This window comes from Topomyia yanbarensis, chromosome 3 (assembly GCF_030247195.1).
Source record: "Topomyia yanbarensis strain Yona2022 chromosome 3, ASM3024719v1, whole genome shotgun sequence".
NCBI lineage: Eukaryota > Metazoa > Arthropoda > Insecta > Diptera > Culicidae > Topomyia > Topomyia yanbarensis.
In genome coordinates, this window is record NC_080672.1 from 312,273,579 (window position 1) to 312,300,891 (window position 27,313).

A 27,313-nucleotide genomic window follows, 5' to 3' on the forward strand; every position below is an offset into this window, starting at 1 on the left:
TGTCTTCAGTGAAGTTATTGAAAATGATATTAAAAACAATTTAGTAGGAGACATGAAAACTATGTGTTTAGGATATTGTGATACATTACGAAAAAACCCAAAAAACAAATTGTTCTAATATTAATGTTAACATTACCTTATTACGTTTGATTAATCATCTGCAAAGATTCTTCAAACAATGAATCGCTCATTTTTATCCTTAGTATACTACCCATGATCGCATATTTGTCCCGTTTTCTATGGGATTTCCCATCTTTATGGGACTGGTTTGCGATCATGGGCAGTATAAGTCTACACCAAAAAAAACTTATTTTAGAGTAAATTGAACCTAATTAAATTCCGTAAACATTGTTCTATATCTCAATATGCTGCAGCTCTTATGTCTTCGTCGAAATTGTGTCTAATGTCAATCTCAACAACTTCACTGAAGACACCAAGTTTCCAAATAATGTTTTTTGAAGAATTGATCCGCCATAATTTCTTTCACTCGAAATTGTTTTTCCGAGAAATATGCTATATTATGTTATAAAACTTCATATAGGATACTAAACCTCCAAAGTTGACAGTTTATTATATTATGTTGTAGAGCTGGGGACTCGGAAGGGCTGCCCGTCCGAATCACTTACTACAATTGTGCAGACGAAACGGGGAATGTCTCCCACTAAAACACTGCCTAAGACCAATTGCAGCAGACCGTAATTCTGAATGTTATATTCAGTGTACGGTACAGATATGTGCAGATATAAGGGTTTCACGATCGCGTGTATCGTCGCGAAGGGATCGGGTATTTGTACGCTGTCATGTTCGGGATCGCGTGGGCGTTTGTAAGTCGCGTGTCCTAGCGAGTATGTAGCTTCGCGTGTATAAATTCGATGTTGTAACCGTGTGGCCATTCGCATATTCGCGTGTAATCTTGAATGATCGCGCGCAGACCGTGAATCCGATACTTAATTTTCAGTGTACGGTTCACTGCCCATATATGCATAAGAGTCCCATATTGAAAAACAGCAAGCCGAGAAAAACGCTGTTCAAGATTTACATTTTTCATTGAGCCTTATGGATGGGACAACCATGTTTTGGTATTTTTTCGATATTTTCTGAACAAACCTGGTAAACTTATTAGTGCATTATGATTCAGTGGTGATACAGAATACCATCAGTTTTCCCATATTACTAGAATTCATGATCATGTCGTGTTGTCTAGTGAATGTGAGCTTCTCTTTTTTTGGTTCAACTGAAGGCATGAGGCTAGGCTGCTAGGACCGAGGGTAGAGAGCGAGCGCTTGTATGTTTTGCGTGAGAGAGATTGCTAGTCCATATGTCTGTCGTTATAAACATATTGCCATGTTCTATGGGATTCCCTATATACATGGAACAATTATGTGTAGAACGGCAGATGAGAAAAAATGCAATTGATTGTGTTAGTGAGTGTTAGTATGAATCTAATTCAAGATATATCAATAAAAGGAAAAATAACATTTCGAATAAAGTAAAAAACCTGTTTTGATCCACCTAGCGGTGCAATTGTGCCTTTCTCAATCATGAACACTAGGATTTCATGGTCAATTGTGGTAGTATACATACTGAAATTTACCATGCAATCAAGCTCTATATTAGCATCATACATTCATATAGGTACAGCCGCGATGCAACATTATCGCCAGCACTATATTTGTATATAAAGCAAGTGCACCGCATACTTCTTCAAAGCATGTATGCTTTACATATACACATAGTGCTATTATAGAGCAAACATAAAGCCGATATAATGTAAATGTAATGCTGTTGGATTATTCATTATGCATCGTTGCATACAGCCACGCCAGAAAAAGCATATCACTTGCCGTGAATGACGAGACAAAGTACCTCTGTTCGAAACTTACTTAAGGTAATTGTCGTAAAACAGTATTCATATCGTGTGACTTCCATTTAGAGTCAAATGTATTGGAAGAAAGTCAATTACTGTTCTAAATTAATTCTTCTATTTAAATATTCCTCCTTTTGTTCATCATACCGAAAAGGAATCACAATAAAACGTTTGTCCATTGCTGCTTTTTATTGCTTGCTCTCCAACCTTCACCGTATATCTAACCTGCTCCAAAGGTGTCGACCATAATGATTTACCTTCACAAGATTTCTTAACCTTCTTGTACCCTACTCGTTCATATTTATCTGCTAGCTGATGCTGAGAGTTCCTCGCCGGCGGTATTTCTCCCGATACCGATGCCCATTTTCGCGATTCATTTAGCTATCAGCCACTCCAACAAAGAGATCATCGGTGGAGAAATACCTCCAGACTACGATATCCCGATTTTCTCTGTCTTCGTATTTTTCCTCCTCAGCTCCCGCTGACCAACCTTTACTATGTAACTGCTCTACTCACAACTGTTGTTAATATCGAAACTTGTTGAAACATGAACCAATCCAGAGAAGCCGATCAACTTGACTTACATTCCTTTACACCCCCCCTCGCAAGGTTTCTTCGTTGGTTTCTACAACGACTTGTTTCTAAAGTGACCGAACGCTAATGACTTTATATGTGTCAAAACGGCTCGCAGTATTTTTTTTCTGAACAGGAAGTTAATAAATTTTTAAATGTAATTCAAAACGCTCATGGGAGGGATTTGAACCCCCAAAACTCTCCCCTTGCGCACGGGCCTGTTAGGCTACGTTATAATGCTTATTGGTTACTTGTGTAGTTCATCAACGTCATGTCTATTTGACAAACTGGTTAAACCTGAAACTATAAAATTATACCAGAAATAAGATTCGATTTCATCTACCTAGCTGTGAGATGAAACATTTCTCATATCGTGATTTGCTCATTCATTGTATTTTGAAAAGTCTAAAGGCGTTGGTCTGTAAAGATAATTGAACAACACAACGTAAACGTGTGCCATTTGATCAACTAGAGATTAGGACTTAGAATATGCGGGAGAAGTACGCATTGTTTTGTTTGAGTGGAACGATTACTTCATATTTGAACCATTAACCAAAATAATTATCATTTCATTCTGATTAGTATTACAGTGAAGACCCGGTTTTATCAGCCCCCGATTTTGTCTACCCCCGATTTTATGAGCTTTTTGACCCGATTTTATCGGCTTCATATAAAAATCTTCAAAACTGCTCTTTGATGCATGATTTACTTTTTTAATCAAATGTGAATTCAGTTTGGCAACTGATACGGTCTATGCAACTCTCAGAAGTGTTATTTTGTGTATTGCTCAGAGCAGCCGGCTGCCGAGAATTCATTGTACTTTATCGTTTGTTGATTTAATTCGGAAAATCTCAGCTTGTAAAAAAGCTCCTTCCTTATTTATATTTGATTGAATTGGATATTTTTAAACGACACGTGAACGAGTTTAATTCCCTGTTTGTTTATTCCGGTGAACCATGACCGCCCAAGAAAAAAAGTAACCTAAACAGATTACCTATGCTGTCTCAAGACATTTGCCGAAATAAATAAACTAATATTAGAATTTAAGATACCGTACTATGTATTTTCATTCTCCCGAACGATTGAATAAAATACCGACTCATGTGTAATCCGTGTAATCGTATAAGCTTTCCGTAAATTACCGTTTGCTTACAAAACGGTCACGTATCTGTTTGACGCTCTTAAGTACACAAAGTTGTCTGAGCGTGGGATAATTGCGTTTTCGGCTTACGAAATGTGTTGTGAATGACCGGACAACAAAATCTTCATGTCTTATTTGTGACGGATTCCGAACATATCTAGCTTTGAACGCCTTTTTGCTCAGTGCAGTGTTCAACGTTTTTCAAAACAAATAAGGATTCTTAAGAAAGCCTTAACGCCATTTAGTACACTGCATGCTGATGACCGCGCGGAACTAACACTCAATTTTGCGCTCAATAAATTATTCTATTGCATGAATAGAGGGACAATTTACAGCATCCAAAATCAACCGCTACCGTGACACCAGTACTCTATGTCTACAGCATTTAACCATTAATGGGTTACACCACTGTAAAATAAAAAAAAATATTTTTTTTATTGTTTTTTTATTCAACAAAATTTTGTCCATCCTTTCAAAAAAAAAACACGCCGACGGGAACACGCAGCACAGCCGCCATTTTGTGACAAAATTGCTTGAAAAAATTATGTTTTGTGCTTCACAACTAGTATTATAAATCTCATTTTACCGGATTTCGATTCATCTCTTTATTGCGTCAAGAAAATGCCTATTTTTTCGTGTTCTACAGTGGTGTAACTCCTAATAACTATTTCAAACTCCAGATAATCAACTATTTCAAAATTAAGAATACTTTTAGTTCCTTTAAATGTCAAACAAACTTCAACGTAAGCTCGAAATAATTTGAAATCTAAGAGAATAATTCATGAGTCATGCCAATATTAGTTATATGTATTTTATAAATTTAAGCAAGTACTGCAAAATTGGTTTTAAAAAAAGTATATATCTGCAATTTTCCGAAAGCTTCAATGATATTTAAAAGGAACAGGTTTCCAAAATGTTTATCTAATTATACACCTGAAAAAAAAAAAGTTTTATGATATTTTATATTCTTGAATCACCATAAGTTTAATACTTTCTCAATGCTAAATTACTTAGGTTTATCAGCAAAATTCAAGATGAAAACATTTACTAACCCGTCGGCTCTACTCCGTTTATAGGATTTATAAAAAAAAAAGATGTCGCCAACTTATTCGGGTTACTCTTCTCAACGACTTTCCTAGTAGACAGCTACTAATAAGTAATACTCGTTAAGCTAATGAGTTTTAATTTCGCTGGATTTCCATCCTACTCTGCTAAAAAAATTTCAGCAGATTGCAGGTTTGATGAACAAAGAATTATCACAACGATTGCGACACATTTTTCATACGTCGCATTAATTTCAGAGAGTAGACCAAGAGTTTTCATGTACACGCATTGTCCTTTGTTAACAAAACGTTATAGACGACCAATCGATGATTCTTCTTATCACTTGATGCGTAGTTTAACAATTGTATCCTACCCAATATGTTTATAATATGCAAATCGCCCTTCCCCTTTCCGTAGTTGAATTGTAGCATACTTTCATCGCAACAAATCAAAATTACTTCAAGCAAAAATGTAAAACGCGCTTACTACTCACTTACTGCGTTTTCTGATCGTATATTCTTCATCAAAATAAAACGAATACGGATCCTTCTTAACAAGCTATAAAAAAAACCACTCACCTAAACTACTGCTTCCGCTGTTGGCAACGTTGGCAAAGTGCTGCTGCAGCTGCTGCTGAAGCGCCTGATGCTGGTTCATAGAAGCATGCTGCTGTGATGGAACCGTACCAATCTGGTGTGCCGACTGCGAGTGTGGTAGTCCACTACCAGGACCACCACCTATACTACTGTTCCCAGTCAGTATACTAGCCAGCGCTTGACCCGCCGTACCGCCACTAATCATATTGGCACCGACAACCGAATTATTTCCAACGATCCCGCTTCCGCCGCTCCCGTGGGACCCCACGGCATTGACGGCACCGGACAGAATCGCCGCTAGGCTTAGCGATCCGTTGTTACTGTTACTACTGTTACTACTACTGTTGTGGATGTGGTTGCTGTTACTATTGTTGAGCGCACTGTTACTGCTAATCTGTTGAGCCGATTGCGATAAAGGCACATTGTTGGTAATGCTACTATTTGGTGCTGCTGATGATGCCGATGCGTTCGCAAGATGTGGCAGGACGGATGAGTTGGGTCCGTTCACTGAGTTGTAGATGGTATATTGTTCTTCGTCTGGAATAAGAAGGATAAGGAAATATTAGATTATGCTTTGCACGTGTATCGGTTCAACGGCGGTATGGGGGAAACGTTACACCGAGTAACATCAATCATGATGGAGAATGAAGCCACCTGGTGGTGGTTAGTAGTGGTGAAACGATACCAAATGGCGGGCGTTAGTAGGGACATAAACATTACTGGTATACACGTTACGCTATGAAGAAGTAAGTAGGCGTGCTCGAGATGAAAGGTTTGAGTCTATGAATGAGTTATTATATGGAGTAGCATGCATAACGGTAGTACACACTAACCAAATTCAATCTAACGCTGGGTAGAAAAATACCAAAAACTTTGCTAATCGCTAATTTCTAACTATAAACAATTTGTTTTACTTCAATACTCTTTGAATCGCCTTCTTCAAGTCTGTTTGATAATTTTGAACATTTTAGTGGACTGCTTTGATAATACTTTAGACAAAGAAAATGTGTCATGTATCCAGCTTTTTACGTGCCATAATTGCGATCTAAAGTGTTTAGTTCGTTTAGTTTAATTGACAATACTCGTTTACGTCATCTGCCCTGTGAGAGGAAGTCATCCTACGTTAGTCTAATGCGTTGGATGTTTATTGGATAGAAAATAAAAAATATAACAAATTTTTGAAATTGAGTTCTACAATTAGGTTCTTTACTGACACAGTTAACCTCACTTTTCATTACAGTTCACTTGTACTGTTCCCATGGACTTAGAAAAATTTTGTGGACGACTAGATTCACTAGAAGCAAATCGTAAAGATTTTTTTCTAAGTCCATGTAAATGTAAATAGTACATTAGCTGTACGACCAGATGCTGGTAAAACTCAAACAAACAAGGTAACATAGTATACCGTTGGAAAGTAACAGAACTCTCAAAAACTCGGTAGACAAATTATTGCGTAGCTAATTTTGCTAGCGCCAAAGTTCTTAAAAACTACTTTTTTGCTATGTATCAAGATTTTGAGGATAAACATTATGTTACATTCGATGAGACCGTAACGTATTAGGTTTTACACCAACCGACATAACCTCACAAAATGAGGCGGATGAACTTCGTTTGACAATTCTCGGTGGTTTGTATACATGGAAGTTACGTGAGTTCGAATGTAACAGATGAGCGCCCGTTGCACTCGCACTCATGCACCTGACAAAGTAAACAAACCACCGAGAATTGTCAAACATGAACTTCATTCATTATTAGTTCATTCGTGTCGTCATTAATCATTAACTCTGCAGAGGGATCTATTTCAAAATATCGGTCTGCAAGATAACGTTTAATTATATTAATTTTCCTTCTAGATAAATCGTTGAGATAACACCTTTGTGTAGGAATGAGGTGGGGCCATCATCATAATAATTCTAGAAGTTAAAGTTTTATTAGCGACATTCTGATTGGTTTCCATTGTTCACTGGGTGGCGCGTAATAAGACTATGGTCTAAGACATGTTTGTATTTGGTTTGTATTATCTATAAAAGAACGAACAGCGATTTAGTAGCTAACAGTTTTAGACTTGGTGAACAGCTTCAAATGGGGCGATTTGTAATTATTGGTGATCGGAAAATTTAGCAAAACTCCACAGTTTACAGGAAAGCAAGGAGCCTTGATATGCATTACAGAATAGTAGGCAAACGACATAAAGGTCGAAAATTTTCAGAAAAGCAAGAGAGGAAATGCGATTAACCTGCTAGGATTTATTGCCATTCTCGCTTTGATTTACTGTTGTTAATAGGGTTTCATACATTTACCATCTGTTCAAGTCGACGAAAGTCGTACCACTTAGCAGTTATTGATTTAAAAGTGGCCAAGATTTCGAAATAAATAGATGGTGCCCTATACGAAAAAGATCTTCTGTGAAATGAGTCTTGCCGTTCCGAAGCAATTAAAAACAATAAACATGTTTTTTGATTAGCACAAATCAATCATCTGAGAATAAGATCATCAGTTTGAGCATTCAATTTCAGTTTGAAGCTTTTTTCGATTTTTTTAAAAAAAATTCGAGTACCGGTACTACCGGTACTGAGGACTTCAGTACCGTAGTACCGGTTCTCGCCAAAAAGGGTCGGTACTGCGAACCCTAGACTGGTCCACTTAGAATTCAGACAACGGACCGGATTTCGGACAATGATTGGCTCTAAAAATACACGTTTAACAGTATTGAAAATTTCATCTCGATACGTGATACGTGCAGTAATTCAAATGCATCCTTTAGGGTAACTCAAACATCAATCTGAGAGGCTCTGGGGTACATAAGAAGTACAAATCTACACATTCTGAAATTTGCGAGGCCTGGTAGAGAGGAGGTGTTAGACATAACCCGAGCAGAGTCTGATAACAAATTGAGAACTAAACTTGATGTTGTGATGTAGTAGGGAATGATTGCTCAGGTTGTTATCATTTTGGTCGTTTTAACGGTTAAAAGATCAAAATCGAAAGCAGAAAAATTGCACTATGACATCAAACAGAAAACTATTTATGCTATCAGTGAAAGCAAATTGAAAACTTATTGAGAATGTGAAATATTTCATTGATAACAAAATAAGGAATAATTTGATGTTTGTCAAAGAAATAGAAACAAACATATTTTTCTAAAAATGTAAGCACATCAAAATGAGATCAAAATATGATGTCATATTTGAAAAAGTTTAAACTGATATCAAAATAAGATTTCAATTTGATGCATGATATCAAAATATGTTGTCTATTTGCTGTAATTTTGATGTTGGACTTTGCTCGGGAATGCATTGCTCTGAAAGGGTTTCGCATGAGCTGGGAAATTGGCTGGTTCCAAATAAAACTGAACCGTCTCTATCCGATCATAAATATACATTTTTCGATTATCTTGATGTCACCCTTAATGTGGTAACATATCGTAATCCTATTTCTACAAACTGGGACTTCTTTTTGGACAACTTGGCGACTCAATTTCATGGATGTTTTCCAGTCAACTAGACGACTTGGATGGATACGACAAACTCGTTCATAGTAGCCTCATACAAAGAAGATTGTCCTATTCGAATTGTTAAAACTTCTTGGTGGAGGGCTGGGCTTAAAATAATGAAGAAAGATATGAGAAGCGTGCTGACTCCAGGACTTTCAGGTCAGGATCGTACTGCATACAAGAAATTTCTCAGATCTGCAGAGCGGGCTGTGGCTGATAAAACTGCACTATGTGACGGACGAAAAAGATGTTCTTAATTCTCTCCTCGACTCACACTTTCCAGGTTGTATCGATCCGGAGCTAAATAATGTTTACAGATCTCATTCTGGTGATTCAGGCTCGTAAGCGTTCGTACGCATATTGCACAGTGGGAAAAATGAACCCAGGCTTTTTTAAAAGCCTGGATGTTGTGTGCCAGGAAAGATGTTATTTATGTAATAAGGTCTGAAAAATTGATCGCTAGTATTTACAACGACCACACGCTACGCCGTCATGCCCGTTTTACCCCAATTCCCCTTTTCGTTTGAATTCATTTTCAAAACTGAATATATAAATCGAAAGAAAGTTGAGTACAGCTGACCAACATTAGTCTTATATAAGAAAAGTCCAGAGAATCGATTGGAGATATTTAGAATAATCTCTCGAAACGTATAGGGGAATTATGGGTAAAACCGACACCTTAAGCTTAACACTTTTTCTGAGTTGCCACAAAACCAATAAAATTATAATTTTTATGCAGAATTCTTCTTCAGAAAATTCTTAACAAGGCTTATTTTTTTCAGCGCTTCAAAAAATTTATTTCATTAAAAATTATTGGTTGTAAAACATGGAAAACAAAATGCCTTTTTATAGGCACTGCGGGTAAAACCGACACCCCATAGGGGTTAGATCGACACCCCCTTTAATTTATTTTCTTTCCACTTTATTTAAATTCTTTTTCTTTTTTTAAATGAGATATATGCGTGATTAATGAAGTGTAAGTATGTATGATGCAAATATGTGCTTTTTATAGCTTCATAATGTAGTGAGGGGAAGAAAGTTCGAAAGCGTAGTATTATAAATAAGAATATTTTATTCTATAGGATTATTTCTTGATATGGGTATTTCCAAATAATTCTTACGTACATCATTGGAACCTTCAGTGTCATTTTATTTTGTAAAAGAAGATTTGCAAGCGTTCTACGTTCTGCTAATCGGATTCATTCACTTATAAGTGACACACACTTCTTAATAATACTATCTTTTTCAGACTTTAATTTTTCGGGACTCTCATTGTGATAAAGTTCGTCTATAACAAACCAAGAGAACACCTAGAAATTCGGTTTGATGAGCTTTTCGCAGAAATAGCAAAAGATTCGATAGAATCAGATAAGCAAAAATTCCAATTTTTGATTTTTAACGAGACTTATAAGAAATAAACGCAATAAAAATATTTCTGTGTATTTCTGCTATTACTATAGTGTGCCAATAGTGTAATTGAAGTGTCACAAAGATCCCCAGCATTTTGTAATGAATCGCAAGTATACACAACCATCTTAACAGCGTGCCGGTTTTACCCCAACAGCGCACATTTTTTTATAAAAGCGATTAAAAATATTAAATTTCTCAAACCCATCTTCAATGCACCTAGTTGAACATAGGAAAGGCCGATAATAATAGGTACTGAAAAATGAGGTGATTTGAAAAGCTTTTGTTTGGTTAAAACCTTAAAATCTACCAACAAAATTCAACATTTAGACGAGTATGAACGCCGCTGTCGTATGTTTTGTTTATTTTTATGACATTCGGCGTACTAAGGTAAATCCAATTTTTCTTCAAATGCTCTACATAAACGTACTAATAATAATGTGTCATTATGAAATGAATAAAAATTTGATTTCTAGGAAAAGTTGTGGGGTGTCGGTTTTACCCACAGTGTCGGTTTTTCCCGCAATTCCCCTACACCCATTTTATCCCAATTCTTCGCACAACTAAAGTTTGAAGTTAATCCTGATTTTATATTGGTAATTTTTATGCATAAAAGTCCAGGTTATAGTTTGAATATAGTTAGACTAACCGCTCTAAACGTGTGTACCCGGTCTACCCCAATTCCTCCAATTACTCAAGTGTAGAGTTAAACCTGGCTCTACATTTCAGAAAGAGGCTGAATATCTTATGCAAAAAATTCTGGGGAATCGATTGAAGATAGTTATATTGACCGCACAAAACGTGTGTACCCGTTTTACCCCAACAGACTGACGAAAAAATTCTACGTAATTCTTACGTAGAAAAATCCAGAGAATTAATTGAAGATAGTCAGAATGAACGCACGAAACACTTGTATCTGCTTTACTGCGATTCTTAACATAATACAAGTGCTGAGGTATACCTTCCTCCACATTTCAGTAAGAGGCTGAAAGCGGCTGAACAAAAATTAATTATTTTAAGGTTACATAGTTCCGGGAATCGATTGACGATAGTTAGAATGACCGGACGAAACATGCGTACCCGTTTTACACCAAATTCCACCTATAGCTCAACTGAGAAGTTAAACCTGGTTGTGTTTGTCGGAAAGAGGCTGAATGCAGCTGATGAAAAGTAGTAATTTTTATGTAAAAAAATGTGGGGAATCGATTGAAGATGGTTAGAATGACCGCACGAAACGATTGTATCCGTTTTACCCTAATTATTCACATAATACAAGTGTGAATTTATACCCTACTCAACATTTCAGAAAGAGGCTGAAAGCGGCTGAATAAAAGCAGTAATTTTTATGTAAAAAATCAAGGGAATCTATTGAAGATAGTTAGAAAAACCTCACGACACGTGTGTACTCGTTTTACCCCAATTCTTACCATAATTCAAGTGGGAAGTTAAACCTGGCTCCGGCTTTTCAAAAGTAGCAATCCTTATGTAAAAAAATCAGGGAAATCGATTGAAGATAGAATACCTGCACGAAACGTGTATACCCATTTTACCCCAATGTTTAACACATTTTACGAGCAAAGTTATACTTTGCTCATCATTTCAGAACGAGGCTGAAAGCGGCTCACCGAAGTAGGTTTTTATGTAAAACAGCTCAGCGGCTGATAAAAAAGTTTTTTTTAGGTTAAATAGCCCAGGGAATCAATTAAGGCTAGCTAGAATGTCCGCAAAAATAATATGTATCTGTTTTACCCTAAGTCCCTCTCATAACTCAAGTGTGAAGTTAAACCTGGCTGTACTTCTCGAAAAGAGGCCGAATACAGCTGATGAAAAGTAGTAATTCTTATGTACAACAAAATCGCCTTTAGTCTGTTTCTGAAATGCTGTCAGGTTTAAAAGAAAACGCGAAATATGAGAAGTGGGGTAAAACGGGGTCACACGTTTCGCACGGTAATTCTATCTACCTATAATCAATTTCTCGGGTTTTCATTAATAAGAAATATTATTTTTGATATGCCGCACTCAGCCTTTCTTTCATAAATACACAGTAAGAATTAACTTCAAACTTGAGTTCTGGGAACTGGGGTAAAACAGGAACACATATTTCGTGCGGTCGTTTTAATTATCTTCAACCGATTCCCCGTACTATTTTATAAATTAATACATTTGATCAGTCGCATTCAGCCTCTTTCGGAAGTGAAGGGCCAGATCTAACTTCACACTTGAGTTATGAGAAGAATTTGGGTAAAACGGATACACAAGTTTCGTGCGGTCCTTTTAACTATCTTCAATTGAGTTCCCGGATTTTTTTTACATAAAAATAACTACTTTGGATGAGTCGTATTCGTCCTCTTCCCCAAATGTACAACTTGATTTAAGTTCAATCTTGAATTATAGGAAGAATATGGGGTAAAACGGGTTTATTTTTACATAAAAAGTGTGCATTTTGATAACAACACTTAGCCTTCTATCAAACTATTGAGTAAAGTCACGTTCGTTTTGGGTCCATTTTTCCACTGTGCATTGGTTACCACTGAATCCGTCACGTAGACAGTTGGCAGCTTCGCTCCATACAAATCGCCCGGAAAAGATGGAATACTTCTCGTGCTACTGCAAAAGGGATTTGATACTTTCAAACATGTCTTGAAAAAGATTATGCTTTCCAATCTTGCTACCGGATATATCCCGTAAGCATAGCGAGAAATAACTGTTAGATTTATTTCCAAAAGGGGACGCTCAAGCTATGAAGAAGTCAAGAGTTTTAGGCCTATCAGCTTAAGTTCTTTTCTTCTGAACGCTTTGGAACGGATAATGGATCATCACATTAGGAACGTTAATTTTGTTGAATATCCATAGCATAGCATATGCGATTGCACAAATCGTGGGTGGCTGTGCAATGATTTTGTTGTTTGTTGTATATCCACTGCACAAATTCAACCTACATATTAGTGTGGGAATTCAACGATCACTCTGCTTCACGATGTTGTTTACAACATTGAGAAGGCATTCTCGCTCAATCAATCTAGCTTGGGTGTGTTCCTAGATATTGAAGGTGCTTTTGACAAAGTGTCCTTCCAGTCTATTCTGGCAGCGACGCACGGTCATGGGGTATCTACATGTGTCTCGGGTTGGATAAACGCAATGCTTAGTAACCGCATTCTTTGCTCGTCACTGAGACAGGCAATAGCAAGGGGTGAGTCGCTTAGAACAATGTGCCATACACACTGTATCACCTACGATAACACGATATAAGATTACGATTCACAGTAATACACGATCATTTCACTCGTTACCACAGTGTGTGGCACAATGAGGCACACTTCTGACAACTCAAAAACTGCCAACAAAGTGTAGTTAAATAATCATAGCAACCATTGCTTTTGTTTAACTGAACACCGTGGCACATCGTGGCACATGGTGGCACATTGCGGCACAACCTACCACGCTGTTTATTTATGAGCACAATTCGATTTGTGCTAAACGACTCACCCCTTGGGCAATAGGGAAATTGAGTGTATGCGGCTGTCCCAAGGGTGGCGATCTGCTACCTTTGCTATGGAGCCTGGTTGCCGAAGGCTTGTTGAGGAAACTCAATGAGCTTAGATTTGAAACCTATTTTGCTGACGATTACCAAATACTAATTGCTGGACTTTGTATCGGCACGATCTTTAAGAGCATTAAGAGCTGTCGAACAGTGATGTCAACAAGTTAAATTATCAGTTAATCCAAGCAAAACTTCAATAGTACTTTTCACAAAGAAGCGAATAACAACCGAGGTACATCCCTTGCAATTCTTTGATTCTGAGCTACTGCGTGCAGATCAAGTTAAATACGTTGGAGTTATATTGGTTTCCAAACTGAACTAGTCTGCTCACATTGAGTTCAGAGTCAGGAAAGCATGCAGGACCTTCGGGCAGTGCAGACGAACTTTCGGAAAGACCTGGGGTCTCAAACCCAAATACATCTATTGAATTTATATGACAATTGTAGTCCAATACTGTCATACTGATGCCTCGTGTGGTGACAGAGCCAAAGCCAAACCATCGACAAAAAATGGCACCCGTGGCGTTGACTGGGACTTTTACCGCAACTACGGATGCTGCCCTTGAGGCCCTTTTAAATATCAAATTATAACATATACACCTTAAACAAGAAGCACTATCATGTGCATACAGACTGCAGGTTACTAGTCTAAAAGTAGCCACGTTGATCTTACTACCAGTCATACACGACTGTTGTCACAAATGTTTACATGGGCCGAAGAAATTCTTGCTCCCAGAGATCTTACACTCACATGTCTTTCTCTTACAGGACATTCCATCTGAAGATTCCCTCTTGAGAGGAGTGGTTGTCTGGCATATGGAGAAACAGTAACAAACGCAAGCGGCCTGATGCACGGACGGTTTTCTGATGGAGGGATGTGCTGGTATCTACTGTCGTGAAATGAAATTGGAACAATCTCACTCACTAGGTAGATACTGTAATATATTCCGAGCAGAAATCTTCGCGATTATATGCGGGTACAATTGGCACTTCGACAGAGCTTGTCCGGCAAAGTGATAAACTTCTGCTCCGATACTCAGGCTGCAATCAAGGCCCTTAGCTCAGACAAATCACGGTTCAAACTAGTGATCGTGTGCCGAGCCCAAATCGAAGAATTAAACATTGTCAACACTATCTACCTTGTCTGCGTACCCGGACATTCCGGTATCACTGGAAATTAATGGGCTAACGAATTGGCAGGTGCAGCGATTGACTGCGTTGGTGTTGCGTACTCTGCCAATTTCGACAAGTTGGATAAAAGGAATAAATGCGGTCCTGGGCTTCGTCTGAGTATTGCAATTATCGGAGAAATCTACAAACGTGACGCCAAACAAAGGCATTTCTAGAACAAGCGTGCCCAGTGATTTCGAAAAATCTCCTGCATTTTTCGAAACTCCACTATGGTATGCAGGATTTAACCGGTCGCTGCAAACTCAATCATCACTTGGCAAATATTCAGCGCGCTGAGTCTTTTTCGTGTGATCTTTGTGAATTCGACTACGGAACCTTATATCATGTGATATGCAACTGCCCAGCAGTAGCGCAATTGCTATTTCGAGTTTTCGTCCGTCCTTACATAGACGACACTGTGTTTGGACAACTGACTCAGAGACATACTAAAGTTTCTCATCTAGTATGGTAAAGAGCTTTAGGCTTACTCGTAGACAATGTGAGTGAGTCGAGTCATTCAGGCTAGAGCCTTGTTGTCTCTTGCTGTATACAGAAGCCGTCTTCACTCCACTCGGTCCATTGCTGCTTGTCGCCACCCTCGCAGTCTTCGATGGGTCCACAGGTCGTCCTCTATCTGGTCGATCCACCGTGCTCGCTGTGCGCCCCGTCTTCTTGTTCCTGTAGGGTCGCCCTCAAGAACCATCTTCACCGGGTCGTCGTCCGACATTCTTACGACGTGTCCAGCCCACCGCAAACGTCCTATTTTAGCGGTATGCGCAAAGGATGGTTCTTCCAGCAGCTGATGCAACTCATGGTTCATTCGCCTGCGCAACGCACAGTGGGACCGGGCCGGCCAAAACCTCCAAAATTTATTGTCGATTTTCACACCTTTTATATTTTTTTTAATGTACATTACCTAAATCTGTATTCACCAAATTTTTGAGTCAATCGATTGAAAAATATAAGTGCTACATTTTTTTGAACCGTACAAGGTCTTGGAAATCTGCAAGAATTTGAGTGACAAAAAGTTTTTGTTCATTCTAATTCATCTCGCTCCAATAGGTACTATAACGTTAATTTAACAACACATATAGGCGTTTCTAATAGAAAATCATCTCAGGAATGCAATGGTGTATCTCGATTTGAGAAGTAATGAGTATTTAAAAAGTTACCAATAAAATCATTATAACTATGTTGTTTAACGCGGACTTATTTACATTCAGAGTGTCATCTCTTTATTGGTAAAACCGTGTTGAAGGATCTCATCTAGTACAACTGACGTAGAATTTTATCTAGTTTTCAAAAATCATAGTGCCATCTTGCGTCGTTTTGCGCCGAAGGTTGATATTTGGACATTTGTAAAATTAGTTTTTTTTTTCATGGAGACGCATGGTACTTTTTGATTTCATGAAGCTTTTCATTATTTTTCACCGGTGGATTTCTTTTCTAAACACTGCTTGTAAATTCAGGGTTTGGGGCGATTTCCTTGATACAAATATAAGTATGCCTTAATCGTCTTGCACCTATGACTCTTGTTTCTACATTTTCACAGTTATCGGCATTATAGAAAAATTCAAATAAATACAAGCCAACGAGGCAAACTAAGGGACCATACACTAATTACGTAAGGGCATATGGGGGGAGGGGGAGTTTCAAAATATCTTACAAATTCTTATTAGAGGGGGAGGGAGGGTTTGTCCTTTCTTACGTAATATAATAAAACAAGTTTAAAAAATTAAATCCATAAGGAAATATTCTTTTTAATAAGAAAAGGGAAATATTTTCATTTGAATGGTAATCCTCGTATATCAAACAATATGAGTATTTTTTTTGGCTCTTGATTGTACATTATTCTGTTCAGGAACTGGAGTCACAATATGCCTTACAAGTTAAGAAGTGTTGATACCCTTCGTGTTGTTAGACCGACTTTGTTCTTTTCAAACGTTCGATTCAAACCCGCAAGGTATCTGGAAAATGTTCTAACATGTGATTGTCAAAGATCTTGAATGTCGAATATTTCCACAGTGTGAACTGTATTTTAATTCAAAAAACAATTCGAAGATGGTTAACTCGGAGCTATGCGTACGATAAGCGTCACAGCTGGAACTCAGAATAAATTCATGCCAGAAGAGGTTATAAACTCTTTTAAATTCTACATCACAAGAAAATAGATTCAAAGGAAGTGCAATATAGCAAAGCAGATCATGTGGACCAAATTGGAGTTACTGAATATCTGACAACAGTTATTCTTACTACTGTGCGAGATTGGCATGTAATTAAAATTCTGCAGATGACTACAGTTAAATTTTGTCATGAGTTTTCTTGTAATAATTCTATACATATCGTTTTCGCTATCTTATTATTTGATGAATTAACAATTCGATTTTTTAATTACGATAATCATGATAAGATCTTATGTAGGGGGGGGGGGGGAGTTCACCAAAATCTTACGAACTCTTATCTGGAGGGAGGGGGAGCTTGAAAAGCTCTAAAAAAGCCTTACGTAATTAGTGTACGGCCCCTAACTGCAACTATTATTATATCTTTCCATGAATCCTATCTCTTTGGTAGGCATTGGTCGTTAGCTTTACTGGTGACCGATGTAAAGTAAACACGTCAGTGTGAGAAGTGTTCTTTTTTACCCGATTTGTAGTTATTGGCCAGTAATGCAACATTTATTTTCAAGTGCAAACTCCCTATTGAAGCTATCACAATCAACGATCAAATTCAAAATCTCCCTCAATAATTCACTTCCAAATTGGTGAGAGTTTCATGCAAAAACGCTCACGACTCTATTTCAAAGCATACATACAGTATAGGCAGGAATATAATAAAAATGCTCAGGATGCTTTCGTACGCAAAACCAAGTCAGTAACCAGAAGGAGAAATATTCATATCATCATTGGAATTGAAAATCAATGGAAAAGTATTGAGCGGCTTAGCTGCAGTATGCATCGTATGAGCAACTGTGAATAGAGCGTAGTAGAGCATGATTTGAGATCTTCATAAAAATCAAATAAACCTGTCATCTTTTAATAGCTTTGGCGATAACTATAAATAAATAAACCAATAAAAATTTAAGGCATTCTATCAAACACCTTAAGATGTGCTATCTTTTATAACTATTTTGAACGCATACGTTTATAAATAAGTAAAAAAGAGCTATGAAGGGATTATTTTTTCTACGATGGTATTCAGATTGGACTGAAGATCTACAAACAAATTTATAAAATTACATCATTTTTTATTCACCAGATTTCGATAAATTGGAACAACCCTATCTAACTCGTTACTAAGGACTACCCAAGGAAATCAAAATGTTTCTGTTCACTTACGAAGTATCTGTTTTGAGAAGTTAATAAAATTCACTTTCGCGAAATAAAAAAAAAGTTTTGGAACCACCCTAGGATATCTAATTTTCATTTGAGCGTCCTAATTTAATTAAAATCGAGTTCAGCGCACCAAAATTACCCTTAGATGATATTTTCAGATATTTTAAACTACTTTTGAGGTTTTGTCCAGCTTTTGCATGGAGTGGATCCACTATGCAACGTTCCGTCTTTCATCTGCACGCCACCATAGATGGTACGCAACACCTTTCGCTCGAAAACTCCATGAGCGCGTTGGTCCTCCACGAGCATAGTCCAGGTCTCGTGGCCGTAGAGAACCACCGGTCTAATCAGCGTCTTGTAGATAATCAACTTCGTGCGGCGGCGAATTTTGTTAGACCGGAGCGTCCTCCGGAGTCCAAAGTAGATCCGTCTCTGAATTTCACTGCTGGTATCATTGTCGGCGGCTACCAGTGAGCCCAAATACACGAATCCGTCGACCATCTCGAATTCGTCACCGTCAATCCGAACTCGGGAGGGGACTCTAAAACCTCTTCCTCTCATGTATGTTGTCTTCGAAACGTTGATGGCAGGTCCAGTCCTGTTAGCTTCAGCCTTCAGTCTGATGTACGTTTTCGACATCGCCTAAAAATTCCATGTCATTATGTCAATATCGTCGGCGAAGTCGACTTCCTGAAGATCGTGCCACTCGTGTCTATCCCCGCTCTCTTTATTACACTTTCTATCGCAACGTTGAACAGCAGGGACGATAGACCATCACCTTGCCATAACCCTCTTCTCGAACAACGCACATTACCCGATCCATCGTCGCTTTGACTAATCGTGTTAGCTTATCCGGAAAACCGTACTCGTGCATTATCTGCCATAGCTGATCTCGATCGATTGTGTCATATGCCGATTTGAAATCGATGAACAAATGATGTGTGGGCACGTTGTATTCGCGGCACTTCTGCAGAACCTGCCGAATCGCGAATATTTGGTCCGTAGTGGCGCGGGAACCCACGAGTCTCGCGTGGTAGTGTCCCACGAACTCCCTTGCAAATGGTGATAATCGACGGCAAAAAATTTGGGAGAGGACCTTGTAGGCGGCGCTAACTAGTGTGATCGCGCTGTAGTGGCAGCAATGTTACCGTTTTTGTAGATTGGGCAAACGACACCCTCCATCCACTCCTCCGGAAGTCTCTTCCTCGCAAATTTTGGCGATTACTTAGTGCAACGCTCTAGCCAATGTTTCCCTACCGTATTTTAGTAACTTGCTGGATAGTTGATCTACACCGGCAGCTTTGTTGTTTTTCAGCCGACCGATTTCCTCTTTGACTTCTTGGAGATCAGGTGCCGGTAATCTATCGTCTTCTGCGCGTCCTCCAAGATCTGTTGCCATACCGCCTTCGTCCTCTGCTGCTTCACCGTTGAGGTGCTCGTCATAGTATTGCTTCTACCTCTCGCTCGTTCGTAAGAAGGTTGCCGTCTAAGTCCCTGCAAATATCGGCTTGCGGAACGTAGCCTTTGCGCGAACTGCTCAGCTTCTCGTAGAACTTCGTAGTGTGTCATTTACGCGGTAGTTGTTCCATCGCTTTGTGATCTCGTTCCTCCTGTTGGCGCTTCTTTCTCCGGAGGACCGAGGTTTGCCTGCTCCGTGATTGTTTGTATCGCTCCACATTCTGTCTCGTTCCGTGCTGCATTCTTCTCCTCTATTAACTGCTTACATTCGTCATCGAACCAGTCGTTTCCTCGATTCGGAATCGCTGTACCTAGTGCCGCTATAGCAGTACTTCCTATGGCGGAACGGATCTCCCTCCAGCCATCTTCAAGAGTAGCTGCGCCCAGCTGTTCTTCCGTGGATAGTGCTGCTTCCAGCCGCTGTGCGTAGTCTTGAGCAACCCCGGCGTCCCGAAGTCGAGAGTTTTGAGCGCATGCGTACTGCAACTAGGTAATGGTCCGGATCTATATTCGCACTGTGGTAGGTACGAACGTTGGTGATATCAGAGAAGAATCGCCCGTCGATTAGAACGTGATCGATTTGGTTTTCGGTGCTTTGGTCAGGTGATCTCCAGGTGGCTTTGTGAATATCTTTGCGAGGGGAGAAGGTACTTCGAACTAGCATGCCACGGGAAGTTCAAGCATCGTTGGCCGTTGTCATTCGATACGGTATGCAAGCTGTTTGGCCCGATTACCGGATTTTCACGTCCCGTTGCGAACAGTCGTCGTACACCTCCTCCAGCTACGCATAGAACGGTTCCTTCTCGTCAATGGGTCTCCCAACGTGTGGGCAGTGTACGTTGATGATGCTGTAGTTGAAGAAACGGCCTGTGATCCTCAACTTACACATCCTTGCGTTTATCGGAGTCGGAGTCGTTAGTGGTGCCACAGCTCTGGTAGAAAGTAGACGCCCGATACCCGCTTTTCCGTATCTTTTGTCCTGTCAAGCAAAGTTCCTGCAGTGCTACGACTTCAAAGTTGCGTGGTTGGAGTTCGTCGTAGATTATCCTGTCGAAAGCTGGAAAGCAGAGTACCTGCAGTTCCATATTCCGAGTTTCCAATCGTAGTCCTTATTTCGTCGCGTAGGTCTATGCCGATTGTTCCGATTCGTATTTTCTTCTGCATTGTTTAGAGACCCACGCTGACACGAGGACGATGCATCAGCCGCCCCTAACATGGAGAACAGACGCTGTTTTGAGCTGCCCCTAACATGATGAACAGACGCTCGGATGGACTCACCCTCCGAATAGAAGACAATGACAATGTGAACTACTTGTTAAACCTGCTGTTTATTTTTGTGCTATTATTTTTCCCACCTTTCAAATTCTATTTCCTCCCTCCTCCTTCCGCTCAGGAAATTATGAGAAGACACGGCAAGGCACAAATCCTCGACTAAATAGGGGGAACGTGCCATTTGAGCCAGTAAATCCTGGTTCTTAATCATAATCTCCTACAATGTGAAACATATGAAGATAACAAAAAGTGCACTTACGAACAACCACACAATTTTACGTCAAACTTGAATTTTGATGAAAAATTGAATAATTAGTCCAATTCTAAACATCGTTTTATCTTTTTCTGCGAACGTATTTGTATTTGCTATTGATCTCGGATGTTTATTGAATGGTTTAGTCAGTAAAATTCAAACAGCCTAGTGTTAAAATTGAAAAACGGACTCACTTGATTAACCCATAGACGCTAAACAAACGAAACCCATACGTAACCATTGACGAACACGATCGAAAAAAAACAATACATTCGCGAAATTGGTAGAGTTCACGCATCAATAGATCAACGCAGGTGAGTGAGACTAGGTTGGGGCGTCGATGGTTGTTACCATTTTATTATACCTTGTTATGATTAGAATCGTGTGAGCGTATTATTATAGCTACCGTATACGAGTATGAAAAATAATAACCCCACCGACGATAGAAGGAAGGCGCTGAAAAATAACCCTACACAGAAAGAAAAAAACACGCTCTCTCTCGCCACCTCACGGTGCATGCTAACAGAATGGGAAATGGAATGTGGTCGAAAGAGAAATTCGTGTTGTAGTAAACAGTGCACGATAATGGAAATGGGAGTTTTAACGCTTTGCTGAATGTGTGCGATGAAATGCGATGAAAATGAAACAACAATAAAATACTTGTAATAGAAACAAAAATAACGACACGATACAAGGAAAACATAAACATGGCAGTAAACACGTGCGAAAGCTACTTTTGCATATGAGGGTGAGGTAAACTTGACAACTGCCATTTCGCCCTTTTTGGTTAGACATCTGACTTATATCACACTCTCGCCTCGCCCGGCAACGTTGCGTGTGATCTATGTTTCAAAGACTATCGAAATCGGGAAGGCAAGTCCCATCGATACCGAGGTGATGATACACAGTAGGTATTGTTCTTTGGTTATCGTATACTATCGTAAGACTTACTTTGGCTTCGGTAATGGTTCGGCTGATGGAAGGTTTGTAGTTGTCTATGAGATGATGTTGACCACGTCACCGAGTCCGTGGGAGTAATACAAATGGCTTCGATTTTTTGTACATAGCAAATGATTTGGTTTACCGGATCAAAGAAGGGAATGAGATAAAAATTTGGAAAAAAAATATTTTAGTTTCAAACTGTGAAAGGTTGGTGTGTCATTAGATACAGTAGTGTGTGTGTGTCAGGTAGCATATTAAGCCAAAGAGAGACAGCAAATCAACATGAGCGATTTCAGTATGGTAGACTTTCTAAAATAAGTACTACAAGACGGAAATTGCTTACCGTTCCCGAAAGCACCCTGGTGAAGGAAAGGGTTTCAACTGAAGCAAGGAGTCTGAGAACTAGTTGAAAATACTCACCAGCTATGGACAGAGCCGACGTTGGACTCTCGGGCAGCAGGATACCTTTTTGTACAAGTTCTTCGCGGTTGGCACGTACTGATATTTTACGTTCTAGCGCTGCAAGTAGTATGTAAATGGGAAACATTATGAACATGAACTGTGCAGGATGACGTCTGAGGTAGATATTTTTTGTACAAGAAGCGTGTTGGAAGTTTTCGTATGAGCATATCAATAATAGTTTCAAAACAAGTAAAACTCGAATCGTGCTGTCACAGAGCAAAAAAAAACAAGGAAAGCGTTACTTACACTTGGAGGTGGACTCAAACTTTTCGCTTTTCTTTTTTCTTCGCCACTTCCATGGTTTGAACAAGCGTCCGAACGCGCTGAACTTGCTTTTCCGCTCCAGCGGAGGTGTTCGGGAGCCCGAGTTAAGACTGTTGGAACGTAGGGTAGCACCATTCTGCTTCTTTGTAGCTGGTAGGTAGAAAGGAAAAGAAACAAAAAAATGACGATTAGTAAAAGATGCTATCCAGCAGGGGCGCGAACACCTAGAACGGGTTACGTAAGAGGTGTGGAATGTGCAGATGACGAACGCTGAGCTTCGTCGACGATCAGCGCACCCGCTGCGTTGGTTGCTAGCAGTTGGAAACATTCTTGAGTATGCTTCTGCTGTGAGAATTTGTTCAAGCTGAACGGAATAACCCCGGCCAGAGGAATCTCAATCAAGCATGGACAAAACACGATAACGAAACCAAACAATGCTGAACCGCCGAGGCATTAATTATAAGTGATAGCGTATAGTTACTCGTGGGGTTGAGTCGCTACAAAAAAACTACTTTGGTTTGAATCTGTATTTGTTTTTTCTATGTGTACCGATAATTATTTGCTAGTTATCGTTGTTTACACTCGACCTGCGCTCACATTTCCACTGAGCCGATAGCGAGAATTCCGTATCATCTCGCGCAAAGGTTAAAAAGTAAACAATATTATCATTGTGTCGGTCAAATCAATACATTAAATAACAACAGTGCACTGGTGTGGAGATAAATACTTGAGGAGTATTTCCCGGATATTTTATGGTACCGGTTAAAGAATCAGCTGTTAAAATACACTTTGATGGGAAGATCCAGATATACCGTTACTCGCCGTAGGAAAAACATAGGAAAACATAGGATATAATTTGAGTTCGGCAAGTCGGAATGGTAACTCGGAGTTTGTTTTGGAAATTGAATGTTCGGTTCTTTACGTAAATTACTCGAAATTAGATTGTTTAATGTTAGTATATTTGACATGGTTGCATACAATAGCTCGACAGAACCGTGGGTCTTTTATGCTTTTACAATAAATCAAAAAACTACGAAAACAAAACTGTCTGTCCGGGTATTTGAATGTTTCGTGTGCCACTCGTCAGTAAATGACGCCCACTTGCTGCCAGCTAGACAATATATCCAAGCTAACAGCAAAATTGGCGCCAGTTGGACACTTAATCCAAACAGTTCACACAACATGTGTGAACGCCTAAAGCCGCTGCGAAAAAATGTTGCATACTCACAGGCTTTTGACTCCCGTGACGAAAAACAGTTCGTTTCCCTATGCTCATCAGCGACCCAGAGCGTCTGTACTTGCAGGGTTGTTACGGAAGACGACAAAATAAAAACGTGCCAAATCCGCGCGAGATTTTGCGTGATTCTCACAACAAATAGATTCAAATTCCTATAAATTTTCTAAACTTGCAATGGTTTTATTTGAAAATTATAGTAAACTTCTCATGTATTGTCCACCGTCTTTTATTACTAGGCAAAACATATCGTGGCGTGGTACTTAACAATATTCCTAGCTTTCAGACGTATTTAGAAATATTACAACGCAAAATATTTTCGACATAATGTTATAATTGCTTTATTAACGAATGTAATTTGGATAGAATGTGACACCCGTTTGATTTTGATATGTCGTTATTGAGAAAGCAAACCACATTCGTTCCAAAAAGCGATTAATCCTAATGCAGTATAAGACTGATTAACAAAGGTAATATGCACAACAATACACGGGCGAGCAAAATTCTGATTACCTTCTTCATGTCGCACCATCTGACCGTGCCTCCACATGCTTCTCATTCGACTAGCGAACGATGAATGAAGCACTTAGAACAAAAATGCATGCATGATACTTATATAACTTTCCAATTTTCGATTAGGTATCGGGACACCACATTCAGGGCCAGCGTTACACTTTTAGTCAGGGTGGGTAATAAGAAAAGCATAGGGTGAGGGGTTTATTACTGGGAATTTGTCACATTTTGCAATACACACGCTTGCATTACATTCACATAAAATGATCGTGGATTTCAAACGCGCTTATTGTGTGCCCGAAACACATGTGTGGCAGATTTTCAATTAATTAATCCAATGTTTCGAGTGAGTGATTTCAAGAATGTTTCGAGTGGGCTTTGCCAGAACTAACAAATATCGGTTTTTTCGCGTCTCTTTCGGAATTTTTGCGCTACCCACAGAAGTCATGCATACTTCGAAATATAATACAAAATTTCCAAGTAAAAAATATAATACAATATTTTTCCAAGTGATTGGTGCAAATATAACGTGATTCCGTTCAGTACAATGAAAGTTACTAACGTTCAAAAACTTTTTCTCCAATTTTTTCCTAATTTTTTAAAGGATCTTAATTTTTTTTATCTTAGTCACGACAATAGAATATGAAAAAACTTAGAGTTACTAGTAATTATTGCATTCTTTTTAATAAATGCATGGTTCTTGTGAACTCAGTTGACTGCAGCTGTTTGATTGCGCAGAGATCCGTACACTTCAAACACATAGTCAACATTAACCAACTTCTCCCTATGAGTGGTTTAGAGGTTGTAACTCAAGTTGTTATGCTCCGATCTTGATAAAATTTTGAGATTTTTTTATAGTATGTACGCAGTATAGTGAATACCAAGTCTCGGAATGGAACCGTATATTGTTAATTGCGGTTGAAGGTCATTCGGATTTAATTAGCATAAAAAAGGAGGCTAATCGCTGTACTTTGCAGCGGATCCGTCTTCGAGAAGGTTGCGAATATCGATCAATTAAGTAACCCATCCAAAGTCTCGAGCATTAAACAGTGGTCTGAATCCAGGCTGCTCGATCAGCTGCTGATGAAAGTTCGATGAATGTGTTTTGATTGATCCTATGCGATAACGGATTTCAAACAAATCCCGTTGTTCAAATTTTTCGCCGATAAGATCACGAAAAAATTACGATTTGGCAAGGGATCTGTTCCTGTGGCAAGAAAACCAGCGTTTTCGTGACAGATAATACTACGAGTTCGGAAGTAAAGGAAGCTCCTCAACAAACGGATGTTAGCCTTCATTAAGTCCCATTATGGATCGTTATGTTTGGACAAACTTACCCAGCTGCCATTACTGCAAGGGTGTGCCACAATGATACAACAATGGAGTCCAGTTCACCCCAAAAGAGCAGAAGCGCAATCTCCAGCGGCATTACCCGAATGAAGAATTGGTGGAATCTGCAGGAGATGAGCGCCGAATGAAGAACGACAGCAACAGAAAAGTACGTGAATTTGTTCGAGTGATACCGAATGGTATCCAAGCACAGAAGCTCTGGGTCGCTAAAGAGTATATGGAAATTAACTGTCTTTTGGCATGAGAGCCAAACGCCTGCAAGTATGCAATCTGGTTATTTCCCAAAGGAAAAAAAACGAAATTAATAAATTTGCGCATAAGAGCACAAAACCTCACTTTGTAAAGTTGAATTTTAATGTTTCGTGTTCCACACGTCAGTAACTGACACCAACTTGTTGTCAGTTCGACGATGTATCAAAACTAACACCAAATTGGTGTCAGTTAGTTTTTTAAGGCAAGACGATTTAGGAGGAAGGGGGGGGGGTCTCAAAAAAAAGTTTTTGCTTCAATTGTCCATTATTTTATTTATAAAATGAATTTCTGAAAAAAAAAAAAAAAAGATGGGCTAAGGACAAAACAATTGAAAATGCTTCAAGGCCCTATTTGATTTTTTTTTTCATTTCCGATGAATCTACGAGCGCCAATTCCTGGGTTCCATATTTCATCTATTTTTTGCATTGACAACTGGCAACTGGTTTTATGGCATGTAATTAAAATTGTGTTTCCAGACTAAAGTGTGTGTGATACAATCAACTTCAATGGATTTTGCCTTCCCATTTTCGAGAAAATTTTTGGAAATTTGTCAGAAAACATAATAAAAATTTCTATTCCCCCTAACATTCATTAAAACCTCGAGGCATTTGCAATCATTAATTCACTCACTGTCTACTATTGTTAATACCTTCCTGTCGAACTCATATGCTACAAATCATAATTTGTGGTAGTATTGTGCAGTAACCCTATGTCCGGGAAGGATCTCCAAAACTAGCAAAAAACTATGAAAGTCATTCTACCTTATCTCGCACAGTACAAAACTATCAGTCATTCTACCTTATCTCGCACAGTACAAGACTATCAGTGAAGTAAATAAAAATTCCATCAATCACTTTGTTGCTTAGCCACTGCACAAACAGTTTAGTATCGTTACTTCCGGCTGTAACAGAAAATAACAGTACCCTTACTACGGGAAAACACAACTCTGATACACTCGTATTAGATTTATCTCTTTTAGTTTATAAGTGATATTTTCTATAGCCTGCTATGATCAATTTCTTTAAAAAGGAATATCACCAAAAAAGGTGCATTTTATACTTATAAACTTGTTCATCTGTATGTATCATCGAGAAGGGCTCGAGCGTTCGATTGCGTGGGAATTTGTACGTCGCGTGTGCTAGCGTGTATG

The 27,313-nt window shown here is 38.9% G+C and overlaps 1 protein-coding gene across 1 annotated transcript in view; it reads right to left on the reverse strand.

Annotated features, from left to right (window-relative positions):
• LOC131689425 (phosphatase and actin regulator 4) overlaps positions 1–27,313 on the reverse strand; it is a 534,941-nt gene that overhangs the window by 369,167 nt on the left and 138,461 nt on the right. The window contains exons 3-6 of the mRNA XM_058974505.1: positions 22,797–22,964; positions 22,509–22,607; positions 22,098–22,193; positions 5,204–5,758 (exon numbers count right to left, since the gene is read on the reverse strand). Of these exons, the coding sequence (XP_058830488.1) occupies positions 5,204–5,758; positions 22,098–22,193; positions 22,509–22,607; positions 22,797–22,964 (918 nt within the window). The remainder of the gene's footprint in view (positions 1–5,203; positions 5,759–22,097; positions 22,194–22,508; positions 22,608–22,796; positions 22,965–27,313) is intronic.